Here is an 18,008-nt window from a genome sequence, read left to right as displayed (position 1 = left end):
ACCCAAATTTGAAATTTTTTTGTTGATTGTGGGGGCAGAGGCCAGGGTGACAAGGAAGATCATAGGCCCTGACGGCCTTCCATTCCATAGTACTTAAGCTTCCTGCCTTTTTAACCCCATCCCTCTGGCCTGTAGGTACCCAGCTGTTGGGTGGAATCGAATTCTGCTTAGCACCAAGTGACGTCACACCACTCTGTGGCTCCCAATTGGCTATTCCCTCAGGAAAGGGTTTAGGCTGTGCTTCAAGACCAGGTGAACCCATGAGAACCCTCTTCAGATAGTCACTCAAAGTTCCATTATTCTTTTCTCAGAGACCATCCTGGGGCCATCAGAAACCAAGTGTTTCACAATCTGGAACTTTCTGGAAATCTGACACTGCTGTGCTTTCCTCAGGTGTATTTCCCGCCTTTTCTAGCCACCCTCCCCTCCCACCAGCTTTAACTAATCGTCAGGCAATATAAATCTGACTAGCACCCAGTGACGTCATACCAGCTTTTTCATTGGATTGGCTATTCTGTCAGAGAGCTGTAGCCATATTCGGCTCCACAGATTTCCTCGTGGCCTTCTTCATTTGCCCCTCAGATACCCTCCCAGCACAGGTCAGGTGTCTGTAGCCGACTTTCCCCAAGAGTTGAGACTTTATTGAGGGGACTAGCTGCGTAGGTCACAGGTCGAGTGTCCTAGCCAGAGACCAAGAGGTTTGCTGCCTTTATTTAAAAGTCCCTCATGCCTCCTCGGTGCTGGCACATGCAAGTGACGTCAGGGGCTCTGCGGCGTCTGATTGGCTTGCTGGGGGACGCACCGTCGAGGTAGAAGACTCCTCTGGCGGTTGCTTCCAGTCCCTCCCTTGGAGTTTGAGGCCGCCTGGCTCCGGCTCTAGATCCTGGGTTCGGGGCTCGGGGTCGAAGGCCGCAGGCCGTGGCAGCCCCCAGCGTGCTCCTCCTGCTGCAGCCGCCGCAGCGGCCGGGCCCAGCGCGGCCTCCAGGGCAGCGCGAGGCCATGGCGGTCGAGGACGAGGCGCGCGGGGTCGGGGCCGGCGGCCGCGCTGCCCAGCAGCAGGTAGTGGGTGGCGGGCCGCAGGCGCAAGCAGCCACAGGCCAGGTCGGCGCGGGGCACCCAGGCGTCCTGGCCGCCGCGGCGCACAGGCCACGCCGGCTGCTTGTATACAGCCAGGACGCGCACGGCCAGCCGCTGCCACGCCGGGCCCGCCGCCTTGGACGCCAGCACCTGCGCACGGAGCACTGCGGGGAGGGGAGATGTCAGGCCTGGGCGGTGGGGAGGCTCCGGGTCCCGTGGGGTCAGTCCTGGTGGGGAGGGGCCCGGGGCCCGGGACCCGAGAGTGGGCTTCCGGGATCGCATCAGTAGGGAGAGACCTTGAACCTTTGAGAGTGAGAGGTCTGGGGGTCTGGCTGTGTGCTGTGAGGAGTGAGATCTTTCTGGGGAGATGGGTCAAAGCAAGGAGAGTGGGGCTTATGGAGCGATAGGTTGGGTCACAGGATTGTGATTGGGAAGGCGGGGGAGGTGGGGGTTACTCTGGAGAGGGAGGCCAGACAGGGCGAGGAACCCAGGGGCCTACCAGGAATATGCCAGATGGGGTGCTTTGGGGGTCATATTAGAAGCAGTGGGTACAGGGATTACTTAAAGGGTTAGAGGTCCCAGGAGGACCCTGCAGTGGGTGGGGCTGGGAACAAGGCCCAAGAGGCAAGTCCAGATCTCTAATGCCAAGGGGTCAGAAGGTATTAGGAGCAGACAGAGCCCTTGGAAAACAGGGGTATTGCCATGGGAGGGATCTGCATTTAGGATTAATTTGGGGGCCAGAAGGAGATCAGTCCTTGGAAGCTGAGGGTGGAGGTCATACTAGTGGTGATTCAGAGACGTGTCCTCTCTGAGGGGGTGAGGTGAGACGTGTTGGGAGCAGGACTCTGGCAGACAAGCTGGGTCTTTGGGGCAGAAGATCCCTGTGGGAGGTGGGGGGAGAAGCCTCCACCTTTGAAGTTCAAGGATACTAGTGCGCAGATGCTGAGCCTCAGGGAGGAGAGGTCTGGGATCCTATACCATTGAGGGAAGTAACTGGGACTGGGCTGAACTCATTGTCCAAGAGAGCCTGCAGCCACAGGCCCTGGGGTCGGGGGCTGGTGTGGACTGGTGGATTAGGGAACTGTGGGGTGAGTCTGTGGGAGTGGGGCTCCGATATCTCAGACCCTGATAGGAGGCAGGGGGTCTGAGACAGACAAGACGGTGCAAGGATCCCTTCCATTCAACCAGTTGCCCTTTCTCCTTCCATCCTCAGGAGGCCACCTCCCTCCCTCAGAGACGTCAGGCTGAAGGAGATCGTGAAACTCTGCAAGGCCAATAACATGGGGAGAGAGGAGACCTAGGACGGTAGGGAGCGCCCCTCCCCACCGCCCCTTCTGCCCATTGTCTGCTGTCCTGTTAGGTTCTAGATCAGGAAGGGCCCTGTAGAGTCCAACACCCCTTCCCATTTAAGCTGAGGAAACTGAAGGCCAGAGAAGGGGGCGGCTTGCAGCAGATCAGAGCCCCTGCTGGCCCTTTTCCTCCCCAGCACTCACCGTACTCCTGCTGGCAGTACCTCCGAAGGCTCATGTGTACCCTGGTGTCCGAGATATTGCAGTAGTTTTGACACTGAGGGTCTGGGGAGGGTCAGGCTGCAGTGGGCTCCTGAGGCCTGGACTACAGCGTTCTGCCCCTGCCCATCCCCTGCATTTCATCTTGATGGACAGCTGGGGTGCCTGAACCCTTGGGGACTGGGCTCGGTGGAACACCCCTGGATCCCCACCTGGAGGCCCAGTCAGCCCATCCCTGATCCCTCTTGCTGCCAGGGGTTTCTAGGCCAGCCAGTCTTACCCGAGCTGTAAGCATGAGGGGTTGTAGCAAGGGTGGTGGTTGCCTCTGGAATTCCTGTGAAAGAGCAGAGGAGAGACAGGGCCTTAGTGCCTCCCATGCGCAGCCCACTCCCCCCGAGGAAGCAGGCTTCCAGACCCCAAATGTCTATTCCCCTGAGGCCCAAGAGTGGAAGCACACTTCGCCTTTCTCCCCCAGGACCTGGAGTCCTGGTCCCTGGCCACTTTCTTAAGACTCAGAAGCCCAGGTCCCCAGCCCCTTCCTCCCTCAGACCCAGGTATCCAGGCTCCCACCCTCTTCGTCCCCAAGATGGAGGAGACTGGACTTTCAGTCTTCACCTCCCTAAGGACTCAGAGTCCGGCCTCCACTCTCTAGCTTCCGTCTCCTACGGAGCAGGTCCTCACAACACCTGCCCCCTGGAGATCTGGGATGTCTCCTTCCCACCCCCCTTCAGACTTGGGCCCTGTCCCTCAGGACTCACGCTGGCAGGGCATCCTTGGGGAGCGGCTCTGCTGGTAGCCAGGACCGCAGCGGCTGCATGTCAGGCCAGTGACCCCTAACTTGCAGGAGCACTGCCCACTGGTCTGGTTGCAGGTACCACCTGTCGCCCCGATAGGATGGCACTGGCAGGCTACATGAGGAGAGGAGCTGGGGATGTGCAGTGCAGGCTCCCAGCCTCTTCCTCCCCAAGGACTGAGGAGACTGGAATTCCCTGGCCACTCCTCCTCAGACCCAGGATCCAGGCCCCCAGCCCCTCCCCACTCAGACCCAGGATCCAGACCCCCAGCCTCTCCTCCCTCAGACCCAGAGTCCAGGCCCCCAGCCCCTCCTTCCTCAGACCCAGGATCCAGGCCCCCGGCCCCTCCTCCCTCAGACCCAGGATCCAGACCCCTGGCACCTCCTCCCTCAGACCCAGGATCCAGGCCCCCAGCCCCTCCCCACTCAGACCCAGGATCCAGGCCCCCGGACCCTCCTCCCTCAGACCCAGGATCCAGGCCCCCAGCCCCTCCCTACTCAGACCCAGGAGTCCAGTCCCCCGGCTCCTCCTCCCTCAGACCCAGGATCCAGGCCCCCAGCTCCTCCTCCCTCAGACCCAGGATCCAGGCCCCTCCCCCCTCAGACCCAGGATCCAGGCCCCCGGCCCCTCCCCCCTCAGACCTGCCTGCCTCCTTTCCCTCTAGGCTGGGCTTCAGGCTGCACTCACCCCTGCAGGCCTTGCGGCTGTTGATAGGCTGGCTAGGGTCCCTCCAGAACCCCGGCTGGCAGTAGTGGCAGTGCCGCCCGGCTGTGTGGTGGCGGCACCGCTCACAAACACCCCCACTCCGGCCGCCCGACAGCCTGAACAGCTCAGAGTTGAACCTACAGCGTCGGGCGTGCTGGTTGCAGGAACAGGCTAGGAACAGGATGGAGTAAGGGCACATCAGGCCCGGCTCTCTGTTCCCCTTTCCCAGCTTTCTCCCCACTGCCCTCAGGAAAGAGACTGCCTGGGGGTCCCTAGGTAAGTGTGGGTCCTAGATGCTCTTCGTTGTCATCCTTAAAATGGGTGCACTGGACTGGAGCTGCATGAGCCTGAGAGGAGTGGTGAATGTGCTGGATGTCTGTGTAAAACCAGGGGGTGTAAAGAAGAGTGGCGGCTCTGGGCCTAGGCTGTGGAATCAGACCCCCGCGTGTAAGTGTCTCACTGTTCCGTGGGCAAGTGACGACTCCTTTCTGCAGCTCCGTCTCCTTTGCTGTAAAATGGCATTTATAGTGTCTACTTCATGATCTTGAAATGCAACCACCTACGTAAACGGTGCTTACTTAACTCCGTACCCGACACAGAGCATGCCCTTGCCCGTTTAGCACATCCACGTGCCAGGCGCCATGTGCTGAGTGCTTGGCATGTTTCCTTCTCACAGCAGCTCTGTGAGACTGGGGCTGTCATCATCCCTATTTTATGGATGTGAGCACTGAGGCAGAGAGGCGAGGTCATCTGCCCAAAGAAACTCAGCTGAGGGGTGGTCAGAGGCAGGATTGCAACCCAGGCGCCCTCCAGTGCTTCTCATACAGCTCACATGAGGCCCACTTACCATGTACATCTTGCTGGGGAGTGTTGATCGGATTTTCAAAAGCAGTGGCTCTCAAACCTTACCGCTTATCCAGATTACGGGGGAAATGTTTCAAAAGAGCAACACAGATGCCAGGGCCCATCCCAGGGCTTCTGTGGGTCCAGGGGCCTGTATGTCTAGCAAGCATCCCAAAGTGAGATGCCGATGCAGGGAGTTCATGGACCACTCTTTGGAGAGATGAAAGGAGTTTTTGACTCCAAGAGGTTTGAGAGGCCTGTGAGATGCTGATGCGGGGAGTTCATGGACCACTCTTTGGAGATATGTAAGGAGTTTTTGACCCCAAGAGGTTTGAGAGGCCTGGACTGGCAGGGCCCCAAGGAGTAGCGGGAAGGTCAGGGAGCTGGGACAGCTGTGTGTTCTTGGGAAAATGACTACCCCTCTCTGAGCCTCAGTGTCCTCCCATCCAGTGGGGATCTCAGTTCCTCTCTCAAGGGATTTTGTAGGCATTAGGGATGGCAGCACTCTTGAGATTATCAATCAGTAGAGTTGGGCTTTGGATTCTATAAAGCCCACAGCTCCGCCACAGGAGTTAGTCTCATCCTGTCTGCCCAGACCCTTCTCCATCACAACACTGTTGGTCTGTTACCCAGGTTCGGAGGGTCGGCTGCCCAGCTCAGCCTGAGGGGATGTGGTGATCCACAGAGGGACAGCCTCCCCAGCTCCCAGGCCCTGTCCTCCCCCAGGATGGACCCCACCCCACCCTTAGGCCACGTGATTCTCCCCTCCCTCACTCCCCTGTAGGGGCATCAGATCTTACTGGTAGGAATGGGCCAACTGGACAGAGGCCTGGGATGATGAGAACAGCGGGTCAAAGGGGACCCAAGTGTGATGAGAACAGAGTGGGGAGCAGAGGACAGCTGGGATGGTCTGTAAGTTAGTCCACTCGACATTGCAGGAAGACGTAGAGGGGGAGAGGGGCAAAGGATGTGTGAGGTGGAGAGAGAGGGAGGTCCAGGAGCGAGAGAATGGAGGGTGTGTGTGTGTGTGTGTGTGTGTGTGTGTGTGTGTGTGGTGTGTATCTATCCATGGAGTGGAGTTAGCAAGGCCATGTAACACACTCAGACTCTAGCAAGGCTGCAGGCTGGAGGTGGGATGAGGAGGGCTGTCTCTGAGGAGAGCCGCTGGAGGGATGGGGAAGGGCCCAGACTCAGGCCCAGTCTGGAAGCCCTGAGGATGGGGGAGGGCATTGAGTGGGGCCTGGGGAGCTCTGGTCCAGCTGGAAGGCTGGTGGATGGCCCAGCCTCTCGGAAGACTTCTCTGAGTCCAGTCCCAGCACTGCCCCTTGCTGACAGTGAGACGTAGAGCAAGTGACACGTCCCCTTGGGCCTCACCCTCCTCGTCTGGGCAATGGTAACATTGGCGGAATCAGATAACTCTTCCTCCGTGCCAGGTCCTGTATCAGGCTTTATTCTAAGGACTTTATTTTAATGTATTGAATTTTCACTACAGCCTGTAAAGGAAGGGCTGTTACTATCCTCACATTACAGGTGAGCCAATGGAGGCAAAGAGAGGTTTGGTCATTTGTTGGGGGTCACACAGCCAGGAAGCAGAGAAGCTGGGATTTGAGCCCAGGCAGTCTGGCTGGCTGCTGAGGCCATGCCCGTGTCTGCTGCCCGAGAACATCTAGTGTGACAGCACATAAAGGTGGCTGGCAAGGACAAGCTAAGACCCTTGGGCTTCTGCTCCTGAGCTCAGATCCCAGCCATGTCATTGCGCAAGGGACTTCCCAGCTCTAGCCTCAGTCTCCTCATCTGTAAAATGGGCCTGATGCAATACCTGCCCTGCACATAGTAGTTGCTGGATAAATATGTGTCTAATGAATAAATCCTTACCCCCTGTGGTTGATTTGATGATTCCGAAAATGTCCAGTTGCCCTGTTTTCCTACAGCCACTCAGTAAATACCACCTGAGCACCTGCGCCAAGCCAGGCCCTGGGCTGGGAGCTCAGGAAATGTTATCCATATCACCATCACCGTGATCAAGTGTCGGGGAGACGCTGGAGCCCCCTAATGGGCATGTAAACAGCTGGAAGTCTGGGGACAGCACAGGTGGTGGGGAGGGAGTGGGCGGAAGCGAAGAGGGGGACTGGCTGGAGGACAGTATGGGGAGAAGCAAGGGGCATGCAGCTCTGGGGAGGGGGAGAACATCCTGCCCCTCAGGGAGAAGGGCCCAGCTGCTGGAGCCCTGTGGCCAGCTGGCGGGTCAGGGTGGGCCCAGGACTCACGCAGGCAAGGGTGAGGGTGCCGGGGCGTGGCAGGCCGCCAGGGCCAGTCGCGGTGGGATGGGCGGCAGCTCTCACACCCTGGGCCGGTGGTGTGGTGGCGGCAGCGGCAGCGGGGCGGCCGGTCACGGGCAGCACAGCGGGCTGCGTGGCCATGGCACTGGCAGCGGCCTCTCACTCCTGCTGCTGCCAGCCCTGCCTGGCCCCCGAGCTCCACACGGAGGTGACTGGCCACCACCCTGGCCTTAGGGCCCAGTGGGGCTCTGAAGGTCACCGTCTCGGGGCCTCCCAAGGCCCCCGGCCAGGCGGGTCTGCGCCACAGTGATCTCCAGGGCCCTCCGGTGGCCCAGGCGGCAGACAGGACCAGGGCTGGGGGTCCTGGGGTGCAGAAGCGCAGGCTGACGGACGTCAGGAGGAAGGGGCCACCCAAAGCCAGGGTCAGACTGCCATTGCAGGTGGCCCGGGGGCCGAGATCCGCCCCCGGGGAGGGGATGCAAGCCTGGGGACAGGAGGCAGCCATGCTGGCCAGCTGGGTCACTGGTGGGAGACAGAAGCGGGGGCGGCCCCCTGGATGGTAGCATGGGTCTGCGCTGGCCTGGCTCAGGAGGAGCAAGAGGGCAAAGGTCACTGGCATGGTTCTGGCGGAGGCAAGTACCTGGAGAGGAGACGAGTGTCTGGGCAGGGGGCCTCAGGCCGCCCTCGGGGGTCAGCCTCCAGCCCGCTCCCCAGGCTCCCTGAGGAACCCCAGCATTCCACCCCCAGCCCTGCCCCAGACCCCTCCCGGCTGCTTCTGAGCGAGGAAAATAGTTCCATCTGGGGAGAATTACTGTTTACATAACCCAAAGGGGAAAGAACGCAAGCAAAATCGAGAATTTTGCCTGAACTAATCCGTAGCTTAACACCCCAGAGCTATCCGTCAGTGTCGAGGGGCAGGGGGCCCTGGGGAGAGGGCAGGGAGGGGGGACAGATGGGGAAACCCAAAGAGGGGGCAAGGGGGAGAAAGGAGGAGCCGGGTGGGCAGGGGAGGGGGAGTTAGAGAAAGATGAAGACTTAGTGGCAAAGAAATGGAGAAAGGGGCCGACAGAGGCACAGACGGCAAAGACAGAGTCGCGGGGGCAGAGGTGAGTGAAGGGCAAGGGCCAGGCAGGGAGAAGGAACTGCGAGGAGAGAGGACGGACACAAGGGGAGACCAGGAGGCAACCAGAGTCCACAGGGTGGGGGGCAACGGGTCCCAGGGAGCCTGGGGGCTGAGACAGACAGGTGGGCGGGGGGCTCAGAGACACCTGTGAAGCAGGAGGAGCACAGGCAGGCCCGCAGGCCTGACCGGGGAGGCGGAAGGGGGCGGGGAGCAGAAGCAGGAGGCCAGGCCCATGGGGATTGGGATCAGAGTGGAGGCCCTTTCCCACGTGGGGCCCTAACCGTGTTCTCCACGCCCAGGGCACGGAGGGGGATTATCACCAAACAACCCAAACAACCAGGCCTCCCTGCCACCCAGCCCTAGCCTCCACCCGCTCTTAACCCTTTCTCACCCAGGTTCAAAGCCCCAAGAGCTGTGCTGAGGGACCCGATGGGGACGGGGATGCCTGGGGGCTGGAAGCCTGGGCTGGGAGGGCAGACCCCTGGTTTCCCCTTGGGGCTCGCGATGGGAGGACCCTGTGCTTGCATTTCTGATAACCTCTGCCCTCCCCACCCTCCACTGCCATCCTAGGCCTCAGGGTCCGGCAATCAGAGCCCCCGCATTCCCCTCCAGTCCTAAGGTCCCCAGAGCAGAAGGGGGAACAGATGTCGGGGGTGGCGGGTACTAAAGGAGGAGAGGAGACAGGGCAGGGCCAGATGCTAGGGCGTCCGCAGGGACCAGCAGTCCAGAGCCGGGGGTGGCAGGATCGAGGATGGACCCGGAGCGGAAATGCGCGCCCACCCACCCCACCGCCCCCCCCCCCCCGGGCTGGCAGCCCCTGATGAGGAGCCCACTCGGGTCTGGGGGCCTTGGAGCCCTTCTGGGCCCCACTGTCCAGGCCCCTGGCTCTGAATCTGGACCCGGGTTTGTGCCCCAGCTGGGAGTCGAAGAGGTAGCAGTGGGTGCGGGTGGGTCCCGTTCTCCCAGCCTGATTTCGCAGCCCGCAGCGTTCCCACCGCAGTCGCCTGGTGCGGAGGCCGCCTCCCCCGCCCCAGACGACGGGCGCGGCCCTCCGCACCTCCCGAGGAGGAGCCTGGCGCCATTTTGAGCTCTTGTGCCGGGCGTTTGCCCCCGAGCCCCGGCACCGGCCTTGCTAAGGGGCTCGCCCCATCCCCCACCTCCTCTCTTGCCTGGGCGGTTCACGGGGTACCGCTTTCTGGCCCCTAGTACCCCGGGCAACCGGCTGCGTCCCACGGTGTTCCTGGGGGATCCAGACGCCACCGCCTGCCACTGGGGAGCCCAGATGTCCGGCCCCCAGTCCCTGCCCCTCTGGAGACTGTAGCCCACCCTGGCCCCCACTTTAAGGGGCAGAATCTAGCCGTGTACCCACCAGGTCCAGGGTCAGGCCTCTTGCTTGGGCAGTGTGGGGTTCCACCTGGGACCCAGGCCCTTTCCCCGGCTTCTTTTGCACACACCCCACCCTTCACCCCTGTCGTTGTCCAAACCTGTGCCCTGGAAGAGACTGTCCTCTGCAGTCAGCCGCTCACGGCCCTTCCCTCCCGCAGGAGCTTGGCGGCCAGCGTGGGCTCTCGGGAGTGAGTGCAGAGTGGCTGTTCTCAGCCCCCGGGCTAGTAGGGGTTCTGGGCGGGAGCTCAGAGCAGAGCCTAAGAATCCAACACCACCCCGCCCCAGTCCCCTCGCCAAGGCAGCCACGCTCTCCCCGCAGGGACCCCGGGCAGCCACGCCACCCAGCGCTGTGTGGGACATGAGCGCCGTTGTCCCCCAGAGGCCCGCAGCTGGACAGCCCCGAGCAGGCTGGCCCAGAGGGCTCAAGGCAGGTAGGAGGGGACGGCGGCCAGACGGCCTTCCGGGGCCTGGGGTGCGTGCTCCCCGCACACCCCGCCCCTGCCCCGCGGCTCCTGACTCCTCGGTGCAGGCAGGCTCGGGCTCAGCCCCAGCACGTGGCGGCTGTGATCAGGAAGGGGCTGGCCTGCCGCGGAGCGCGCCGCCGTCAGGGCCGCTGACACTGAGGCGGGACGTGGGCCTCTGGCTCTGTGACCCCAAGCCAGCCCCTCCTGCCCTCTGGAACCTTCTGTCCGCTGTGGGTCAACTGAGCATGAAGGTCAGTCGCTTTCAAGCCTTAAAAAGTCAGTGCTCTTTGAAGGGTCGCACCACTCACCTGGAAACCCAAAGACTTGGGCTGCTTTCTAAGGTGGTGGGGAAGGAGGAGGGGGAGATATGAATGCCTGGGACCTTGGTGGTTCTAGCGGCTGGAGGGAGAAGTCAGGGACCCCCGGGGGGGACTGAGCTCAAAGCGGATCCCTCCATGGCCAGTTTACTGTGAGGCCTCAACACTTCACTCATGACCCTTTCATGCAAATGTTGCCCTCAACTCCATTACATATCCGAATGGTGTTTTTTTTTTTTTTTTATCCGAATGGTTTTGACTAGAAAAATAACATTTTTCTTCACTTCCCCCTGAGGAAAGCAAGGGCCTCAGGAGGATGGGGCGCCACATTAGCTGCTGTGGCCTAGAGTGCATTGATTGTGGCATAGCGTGGGCCCGACCCCGACAGGGATTTGGGGACCCAGTGTCTGGGGCGGGAGGGCACAGCCAAGGCTCCCCTTGATTCTGGTTCTGGGTGACCCTCACAGCCGGCAGTGGAGAGGCAGCCCCGGGGGCAGGAGGCAGGGTGGGGACATGGGTAAGCCTCGGCGAGGAGGAGGAGTTAGCTGCAGGAGAAGGAGACGCCACCAAGTCAGAGGGGGACATGTGAGATCGCGGGCGGGCGGCCTGATGGACAGAGTAACTAGTGCAGTACTCGCCGCGCTGATCCATTCAGCTGGTGCTCACTGACTTCCTACTGTGTGTCTGACGCTCTGCTGACCGCACGAACACGCGCAGCAGCCCGTCCTTGCCAGACTCACAGTCCAGAAAGCAAGATTGCGACAAAAAAGTAGGAAGTCGTTATGTTCTAGAGAAAGATGGAAGGTGACAAATGCTTTGGAGCAAAAGCAAGTAGGGAAGTAGTTTGGGGGGCGGGGGTCAGGGGGACATTTGGGCTGAGACCTGGAGGAGGTGAGGGCAAGATGCCCACGTGGGCATCAGGGCAGGAGGACCCAGGCACAGGGAGTGGCCAGTGCAAAGGCTAATTTTGCTGTCAGAGAAAACTCAGGAAGAAGGTTTAGGTCTCACTTTATCCACCACCATCCCCTCCCCCCGCCCCAGGGACTAGAAGTTTCTTAAGCTAATATTCCCTGGAGGGAAGCTTGCTGTCTCACTTTTGCTTTTAATAGTCTGAGCTGCCTGAGGCGATTATCACCCCTGAAGGGGCCTGGGGTGGGGGGTAGAAGCAGAGAGCAGAGAGGAAACAACTCCCCGAGTTGGGGAGGAGACTTTGGGGGGAAGGGGCAGTTCCTCAAGTATGGGGCACCTTTACCCTCACAGCGCCCCAGAGGCAGAACCTCCCAGGGCCACAGCTCTGAGGTGGGCTCAGCAGGGCGGGACCCACACCTCTGGGCTTCCAGAGACATCTTTCATCCCTATCTCGGTGACGGTGACGCAGCAATCACAGAGGCCCCAGGAGGCAGGGCATGTCAGAGCCCCTGAATAACTGCACTGGGAGTGTGCAGCTGAGTATCCCTTCCTCAGGACATAGTGGAAAAATCCAGGATCGTAATTATGAGCACAGATTCCCGAACCACACCGGTTTCAAATCCAGACTCCACGTCTTTCCTAGCTGCGTGACCCAAACCAAGTTTCTTAACCTGTCTGTGTCATAGTTTCCTCTTCTGTTAAATTGGCATAAAAAAGTACCTTCCTCATGGGAGATCACAAAGACCAAATGAGTGAAGATAGGCCTACAGTCTAATATCTGAAACTCTGTGGACCAGACATGCCGCAGAACCGGTGTTTTGACACCATCATGGGGCGCACAGGTTACATTTTATATTTTACAACTCCCCCGGCGGGGTCTGGGCAGCATCCCATAATCAAACATTATTGTTTCTGCAAGCAGAACACATGGGTGTTTGCTCCAAAATAAATGAAGTCTATGAATAGCGGCACGTCGGTTCAGATTTTGTCCCCAAGTGAATTCAACTCAGGTTGGGGTTTGCCAGCAATCTTCATGAAAATGGTCAGTAAGGAATCGTGGACCAGGATATAAGCGCTGAAACCAGTGCCTGGCTTGAGTCGGGAACCACAGAAGCACCAGCTTTGGTTCATTACTTCCTGTGGCTTTTCAGTTGTGTAGGCTCATGAGAGGCCAGGAGAGGGAGCTCTTGAGGCTGGAGGACAGAGGTGGCAGCCAGACTGGGCTACCTGATGTGCAGAGCCCAGTGCAAAATGAAAACCCGGGCTGCGTTGCTCTCGCTTATGGAGACTTTCTAGACGGCTAGAGCAGAGCAGGGACCCTGTGCAACTGCACGAGTCGCACACCGTGGAGGTGACCCTGGGTGGGTACCTCTGTCCTCAGCTGGTTTCTCCTCCCCAGTAGCCCTGGCTCCAATCCCTGCTCAGCTTGCCTGCGGGCTTTGAGAGCGGCCTGGGGCTCTGGCTGAGCTGACCAGAGGCGGAAGCTTGAGTCCTCCTCTGCGCCGGACCCCAGGCAGGGCCTGAGCTGGACAGGCTGTGTGATAAGGATTGGCTCAGAGTTGTCACCAGCCCAGCGAGAAGAGGGGCTCAGGGGCAGATTTAGTTTGCTTTTTAGAGACTAAAGCAGCGAGCAAGGCATTTCTTGTACATCTCAGGGGAGGGAGCGTAATATATGCTTCATGTGGTAAGAGTCAGCTGACCTCACTGGGAACCCACGTTGAATGTGAGACCTTTGAGGAGGGCCCAAGAGTGTTCAGATTTCCCACAGGGGTCAGATTAATAAAGTGAGGAGCCCTGGAACATAGGAGGAAGAGGAGGCGGAGAGTGGAGGTGAGGCCCACAGAGCCCTGACATTTAAGGGGGCCAGTGGAGGGAGAGATGGGGAGCCTGAGGGGGTGAGATGGAAGCCAGATGAGGAAGAGCGGGGGCCACACAATCCAGGGCTTCTGTAGGGGCCTTGGGGGTCTCCTGAGCTGCAGGCATTGGGACAGCCACAGGGAAACCACAGCTGCCTGGTCAGGGGAACAGAGGAGGGGAGAGGACACAGCGGGTCAGGACACACTGGAGACCCAGCGTGAAAAGACCATTTCTGGGAGCCCAGGGGAGAGCTGGAGGAGAGATGGACTGAAAAAGAAGCAACCCCTGAAGAAGGGATTCTCCACCCCATTACAAGGATGGGGAAACTGAGGTTCATGGAGCCCAGGCAGAGGCAGGAGCTGGAGGGAGTCTGGGTAGGTTCAAAAGTGTAGGCTTCACCGAGCTAGCATGGCACGCCCACTGCGATCAACAAGACAGACAGTAGTGAGTGTTGGCGAGGATGTGGAGAAATCAGAGCCCTCATACGCTGCTGGTGGGAATGGAAAATGAGGCAGCTGCTTGGAAGCCAGTCTGCAGTTCCTGAAAGTGTTAAACACAGTTAGTTATCACATGACGCAGCGATTCCACTCCTAGGTAAGTACCAGAAGGAAATGAAAACTTAGGTCCACACAGGGATTTGGACATGCGTGTTCACAGCAGCATGATTCATAATTCCCCAAAGTGGAAACAACCCAAATGTCTAACAACTGATGAACTGATAAATAAAACGAGGGCTATCCCTGCCGTGGAATATTAGTCGGCGGTAAAAAGAAATCAGTGACGTACTAACACACGCTGCAACGTGGATGAGCCTTGAAGATATGACACTGAGTGAAAGCAGCCAGTCACAAAGCTACTTACTATGTGATTCATTTATATGCAGCACGCAGAGTAGGTAAATCCACTGAGACAGAAAGTAGGTTAGCTGGAGGGAGGTGGCGGGGAGGATGGGAAGACGGGGTGGGGATGGCTGAGGGGCGCAGGGTTTCTTCTGGGGGCGATAAAACTTTTCTAAAATTAATTGTGATGGTTGCCCAACTCTGTGAATATACGAAAAGCTGTCGTACACTTTAAATGGGAGAATTGTATGCTATTTGAATATTATCTCCATAAAGTGGTTACCAACAAGAAAGAAGAAGAAGGGCTCATCGGAGACCTAACTATAAAAAAAGCTAAATCTAGGCAGCTAGACGTGGCAACGCAGAGAGCACGTTACAGAGGCAGGAGGTGGGAACTGGCGGACCCTTAAGTCCTGGTCCGGGAAATGGCACAGTGTCACTTCTGCCATATGTGATTGGCCAAGGCAGTCACAGGCCCACCCAGAGTCAGGGAAGGAGCGCCAAAGACTCTGCAGCAGCTTGAATCCACCACATCCACTGACGGCAGCGGGAGGCACTTAGCGCTTGTCATGGCAGGGGCCCTTCCGGGAGCCCGGCATGCAGGGGCTATGGTTAGCCCCATTTTCTGGAGAAGACTGAGCCCCAGGGAGTTAACTAACGTGCTCCGGGTTGGCCAGCAGGAGGCAGAGTCTGCACGTGAACCTGGGCTTGTCTAGCCTCACAGTCTAGGTTCTGAACCTGTGTATATGCAGCCTTAATAGATTCGTGAGCTCCCAGGGATGCGTGTAGTAAACACTCTAGAAGTCTTTATTTTCCAAGGCTTACACAGAGTGCCTCCTGTATGCTAGGCACTGTTCTAAAAATGTTACAGATGAGCTAGTTCTGTTAGGTTGGACCATATGAAACGGCTGTTTGTGTAGGAAAAAATATGGTTGAATATTGGCACTCTCAAATGGTTCAACTCTGTCATCGCTTTTTTTTTTTTTTTGCGGTACACGGGCCTCTCACTGTTGTGGCCTCTCCCGTTGCAGAGCACAGGCTCCGGACGCGCAGGCTCAGTGGCCATGGCTCACCGGCCCAGCCGCTCTACAGCATATGGGATCTTCCCGGACCGGGGCACGAACCCGTGTCCCCTGCATCGGCAGGAGGACTCTCAACCACTGCGCCACCAGGGGAGCCCTCAGTCATTGTTTTTTAATGGGCAAGGAAACTGCGATTCAGGAGTAACTTGACTAAAGTCACACAGCTGGTAAGGGGTGGAGCTGGGATTTAAACCCGGGCCAGAGGGGTCCAGGGTCTGTGCTCTAAGACATCCACGGTGGAGGCCACTAGACACGCCTGGATGGGCTGAGTGAGCCAATGAACAAGTGGTTTGGGGTGGGGTGAGCGAATGAACTCACGCCCCATCCCTCCTGAATCAAGTCGTCTCTCCTCCCCGCAGCCACCGTGAGATTCTGGGCTACTTGCCCTTCCTTGTCCACCATCTACTTCCTCTTTGTCATCTTTGCCGGGTCCACCATTTTCCACTGCCTCCAGCGCCTGGCCCGGGTGCCCGCCCCCAGGCCTTACCGGGGTCACGTGGTCCTGTTCCCCAGACACCTGCCCTGGGGGGCCATGTCCACCATCAACTCCAAAGGCCGTCTGGGGAACCAGATGGGGGAGTACGCTACCCTGTTCGCCCTGGCCAAGATGAATGGGCGGCCGGCCTTCATCCCGCCCCAGATGCACAGCACGCTGGCCCCCATCTTCAGAATCACCCTCCCCGTCCTGCACGACACCACGGCCAGCAGAATCCCCTGGCAGAACTACCCCCTGAACGACTGGATGGAAGAGCGGTACCGACACATCCCGGGAGAGTACGTGCGCCTCACCGGCTACCCCTGCTCGTGGACCTTCTACCACCACCTCCGCGCCGAGATCCTCCAGGAGTTCACCCTGCACGACCGCGTGCGTGAGGAGGCCCAGAATTTTCTGCAGGGTCTGCAGGTGAATGGGAGCCGGCCAAGCACCTACGTAGGGGTCCACGTGCGCTGGGGGGACTACGTCCACGTTATGCCCAACGTGTGGAAGGGCGTGGTGGCCAACCGGGGCTACCTGCAGCAGGCCCTGGACTGGTTCCGGGCTCGCTACCGCAGCCCACTCTTCGTGGGCACCTCTGGGCTCTGGGCCACCTGCCTCACGGGTGGGAACACCGTCTACCTGCCCAACTCCCCCTTCCACGTGGTCTTTAAGCGCCAGGTGGCCTTCCTGCCGAAGTGGGTAGGTACCGCAGCCAACCTGGGGCAGGCTAGAGAGAATGGCCCCTAGCCCTGCTGTCCCTGCCTCACCCTTGGGCCCAACAGCAGTGTGTGGGGTGCAGCGCATGGGCTTTCACGCCTGAGTTTAAATCCAGGCTGCTCTGCTTCCTAGCTGGGTGACTTTGGATAAGTGACTTAACCTCTCTGTGCCTTAGTGTGCCACCTGAAAAAACGGACATAATGCAGCTCCTCGTGAGAATGCAACGAATTCATGTAGTGTCTTGGAAACAGGTGGTAAGTGTGGACCACTAACATTTATGTGGTTGGCATGCCCTGGACATTTGGACTGCTTTGAAATGGAAACGTATTTTTGCCCTCTGCTTCTTTATAGATCCGGGAGCACGGAGTCCAAATACTTGCCTCCTTGGAGGGTTTGGCGATGAAACTCTTCCTGCCTTCAAGTAAAGAGGAGCTGGGTATTTTTGGCAGCTAAGAATTCAGGCTTGGGTTTCCCTGGTGGCGCAGTGGTTGAGAGTCCGCCTGCCGATGCAGGGGACACGGGTTCGTGCCCCGGTCCGGGAAGATCCCACATGCTGCGGAGCAGCTGGGCCCGTGAGCCATGGCCGCTGAGCCTGCGCGTCCGGAGCCTGTGCTCCGCAACGGGAGAGGCCACAACAGTGAGAGGCCCGCGTACCGCAAAAACAACAACAACAACAAAAAAGAATTCAGGCTTTGGGTTTCATGGGGCCTTATCATGAAAGAATGTGAGGGAAAAGAGGATTTGAGAGCATGAATCTCAGGGAGATACTTTGGCGGGGAGGGGGCGTCCCCAGAACTGAGGATGGGGCATGGGAGGGCCTCACAGTGAGGGCAGGACTCCGCACCGGGCCTTGGTCCGCAGCAGCAAAGATGCCCAGAGCCCACATGTCATCGAAGCAGCGGGCTGACCACAGAGGGGCAGGGGCCTCAGAGACCGTGCCGTGGCCATGTCAGCAGTCACCCGTGTGGACAGGTGCCCTCAGGACCCAATGCCGCTGTGAGAAACCCCAATATGGAGAAAAGATTAAGTGATTACAATACTCGTTTTCTTGTGTTTGGTATATTTTAAAGTATGGAGGTAACCAATATTTTTATTGACATACTACTCCTTTTTGTAAATTAAAAAAATTTTTAACACACAATTATTTATGTTCATTTAAATTTTACACCAAACATAGGTGCACTGGTTTAGAAAACATTTCAGTCACATCTCTTTCCTGTTTGCAAACCCTCTCCAAGTATCTTGTTTATTTGAATTCCCATTTCTTGGCATACTTGTGAGGTTGAACACCTTTCCTTTCACATATTAGTAATATTGTACCTCCCCGGAGCCATTTTGGGCCCCAGTTTACTTCTTAAGTCCTTGATGGTGTCATCATGGTGTGGGGTTAAGGGTAGGGGGATGTTAAAGCAGGAGATTGGGACTTCCTTGGTGGTCCAGTGGTTAAGACTCCGCACTCCCAATGCAGGGGGCCCGGGGCCGATCTCCGGTCAGGGAACTAGATCCCACATGCATGCCGCAACTAAGAGTTCACATGCCACAACTAAAAGATCCTGCATGCCACAACGAAGATCCCGCACACAGCAACGAAGATCCTTTGTGCCACAGCTAAGACCTGGTGCAGCCAGAT

General features: G+C 58.4%; 2 protein-coding genes across 3 annotated transcripts; one reads left to right on the top strand and one right to left on the bottom strand.

Annotated features, from left to right (window-relative positions):
- Positions 1-619: 619 nt before the first annotated feature.
- On the bottom strand, positions 620-9,951 carry NTN5 (netrin 5). Of its 2 annotated transcripts, XM_067720854.1 has the most exons (7): positions 9,814-9,951; positions 7,195-7,846; positions 4,067-4,255; positions 3,344-3,493; positions 2,866-2,919; positions 2,571-2,651; positions 620-1,241 (listed from the first exon to the last, which is right to left on the bottom strand). In XM_067720854.1, the coding sequence occupies exons 2-7, from the start codon at positions 7,823-7,825 to the stop codon at positions 877-879; spliced, it is 1,470 nt and encodes a 489-aa protein (XP_067576955.1). In that variant the 5' UTR covers positions 7,826-7,846; positions 9,814-9,951; the 3' UTR covers positions 620-876. The 2 variants fall into 2 exon arrangements, with proteins under 2 accessions (XP_067576955.1, XP_067576956.1); XM_067720855.1 differs by lacking the exon at positions 2,571-2,651.
- On the top strand, positions 9,081-16,519 carry LOC137215485 (galactoside 2-alpha-L-fucosyltransferase SEC1-like). Its single transcript, XM_067720764.1, has 3 exons — positions 9,081-9,276; positions 9,874-10,146; positions 15,543-16,519. Exons 1-3 carry the CDS (start codon positions 9,081-9,083, stop codon positions 16,406-16,408), a joined length of 1,335 nt encoding a protein of 444 aa, XP_067576865.1. The 3' UTR covers positions 16,409-16,519.
- Positions 16,520-18,008: the final 1,489 nt, after the last annotated feature.

The sequence above is a fragment of the Pseudorca crassidens genome, chromosome 20, assembly GCF_039906515.1.
Source record: "Pseudorca crassidens isolate mPseCra1 chromosome 20, mPseCra1.hap1, whole genome shotgun sequence".
Taxonomy (NCBI): domain Eukaryota; kingdom Metazoa; phylum Chordata; class Mammalia; order Artiodactyla; family Delphinidae; genus Pseudorca; species Pseudorca crassidens.
Note: the sequence above shows the minus strand (reverse complement) of the source record. Positions and strands in the feature narration are given on the sequence as shown.

Excerpts from the sequence above, each read along its gene's own strand:
- LOC137215485 (XM_067720764.1), top strand. The coding sequence starts at position 9,081 with ATGGACCCGGAGCGGAAATGCGCGCCCACCCACCCCACCGCCCCCCCC. Across the intron at positions 9,277-9,873 it reads AGAGGTAGCAGTGGGTGCGG|GAGCTTGGCGGCCAGCGTGG; the intron begins GTGGGTCCCGTT and ends TCCCTCCCGCAG. Across the intron at positions 10,147-15,542 it reads GCCCAGAGGGCTCAAGGCAG|CCACCGTGAGATTCTGGGCT; the intron begins GTAGGAGGGGAC and ends TCCTCCCCGCAG.
- NTN5 (XM_067720854.1), bottom strand. The coding sequence starts at position 7,825 with ATGCCAGTGACCTTTGCCCTCTTGCTCCTCCTGAGCCAGGCCAGCGCA. Across the intron at positions 4,256-7,194 it reads GCACCCTCACCCTTGCCTGC|CCTGTTCCTGCAACCAGCAC; the intron begins GTGAGTCCTGGG and ends TCCTGTTCCTAG. Across the intron at positions 1,242-2,570 it reads GTACTGCCAGCAGGAGTACG|TGCTCCGTGCGCAGGTGCTG; the intron begins GTGAGTGCTGGG and ends CCCTCCCCGCAG.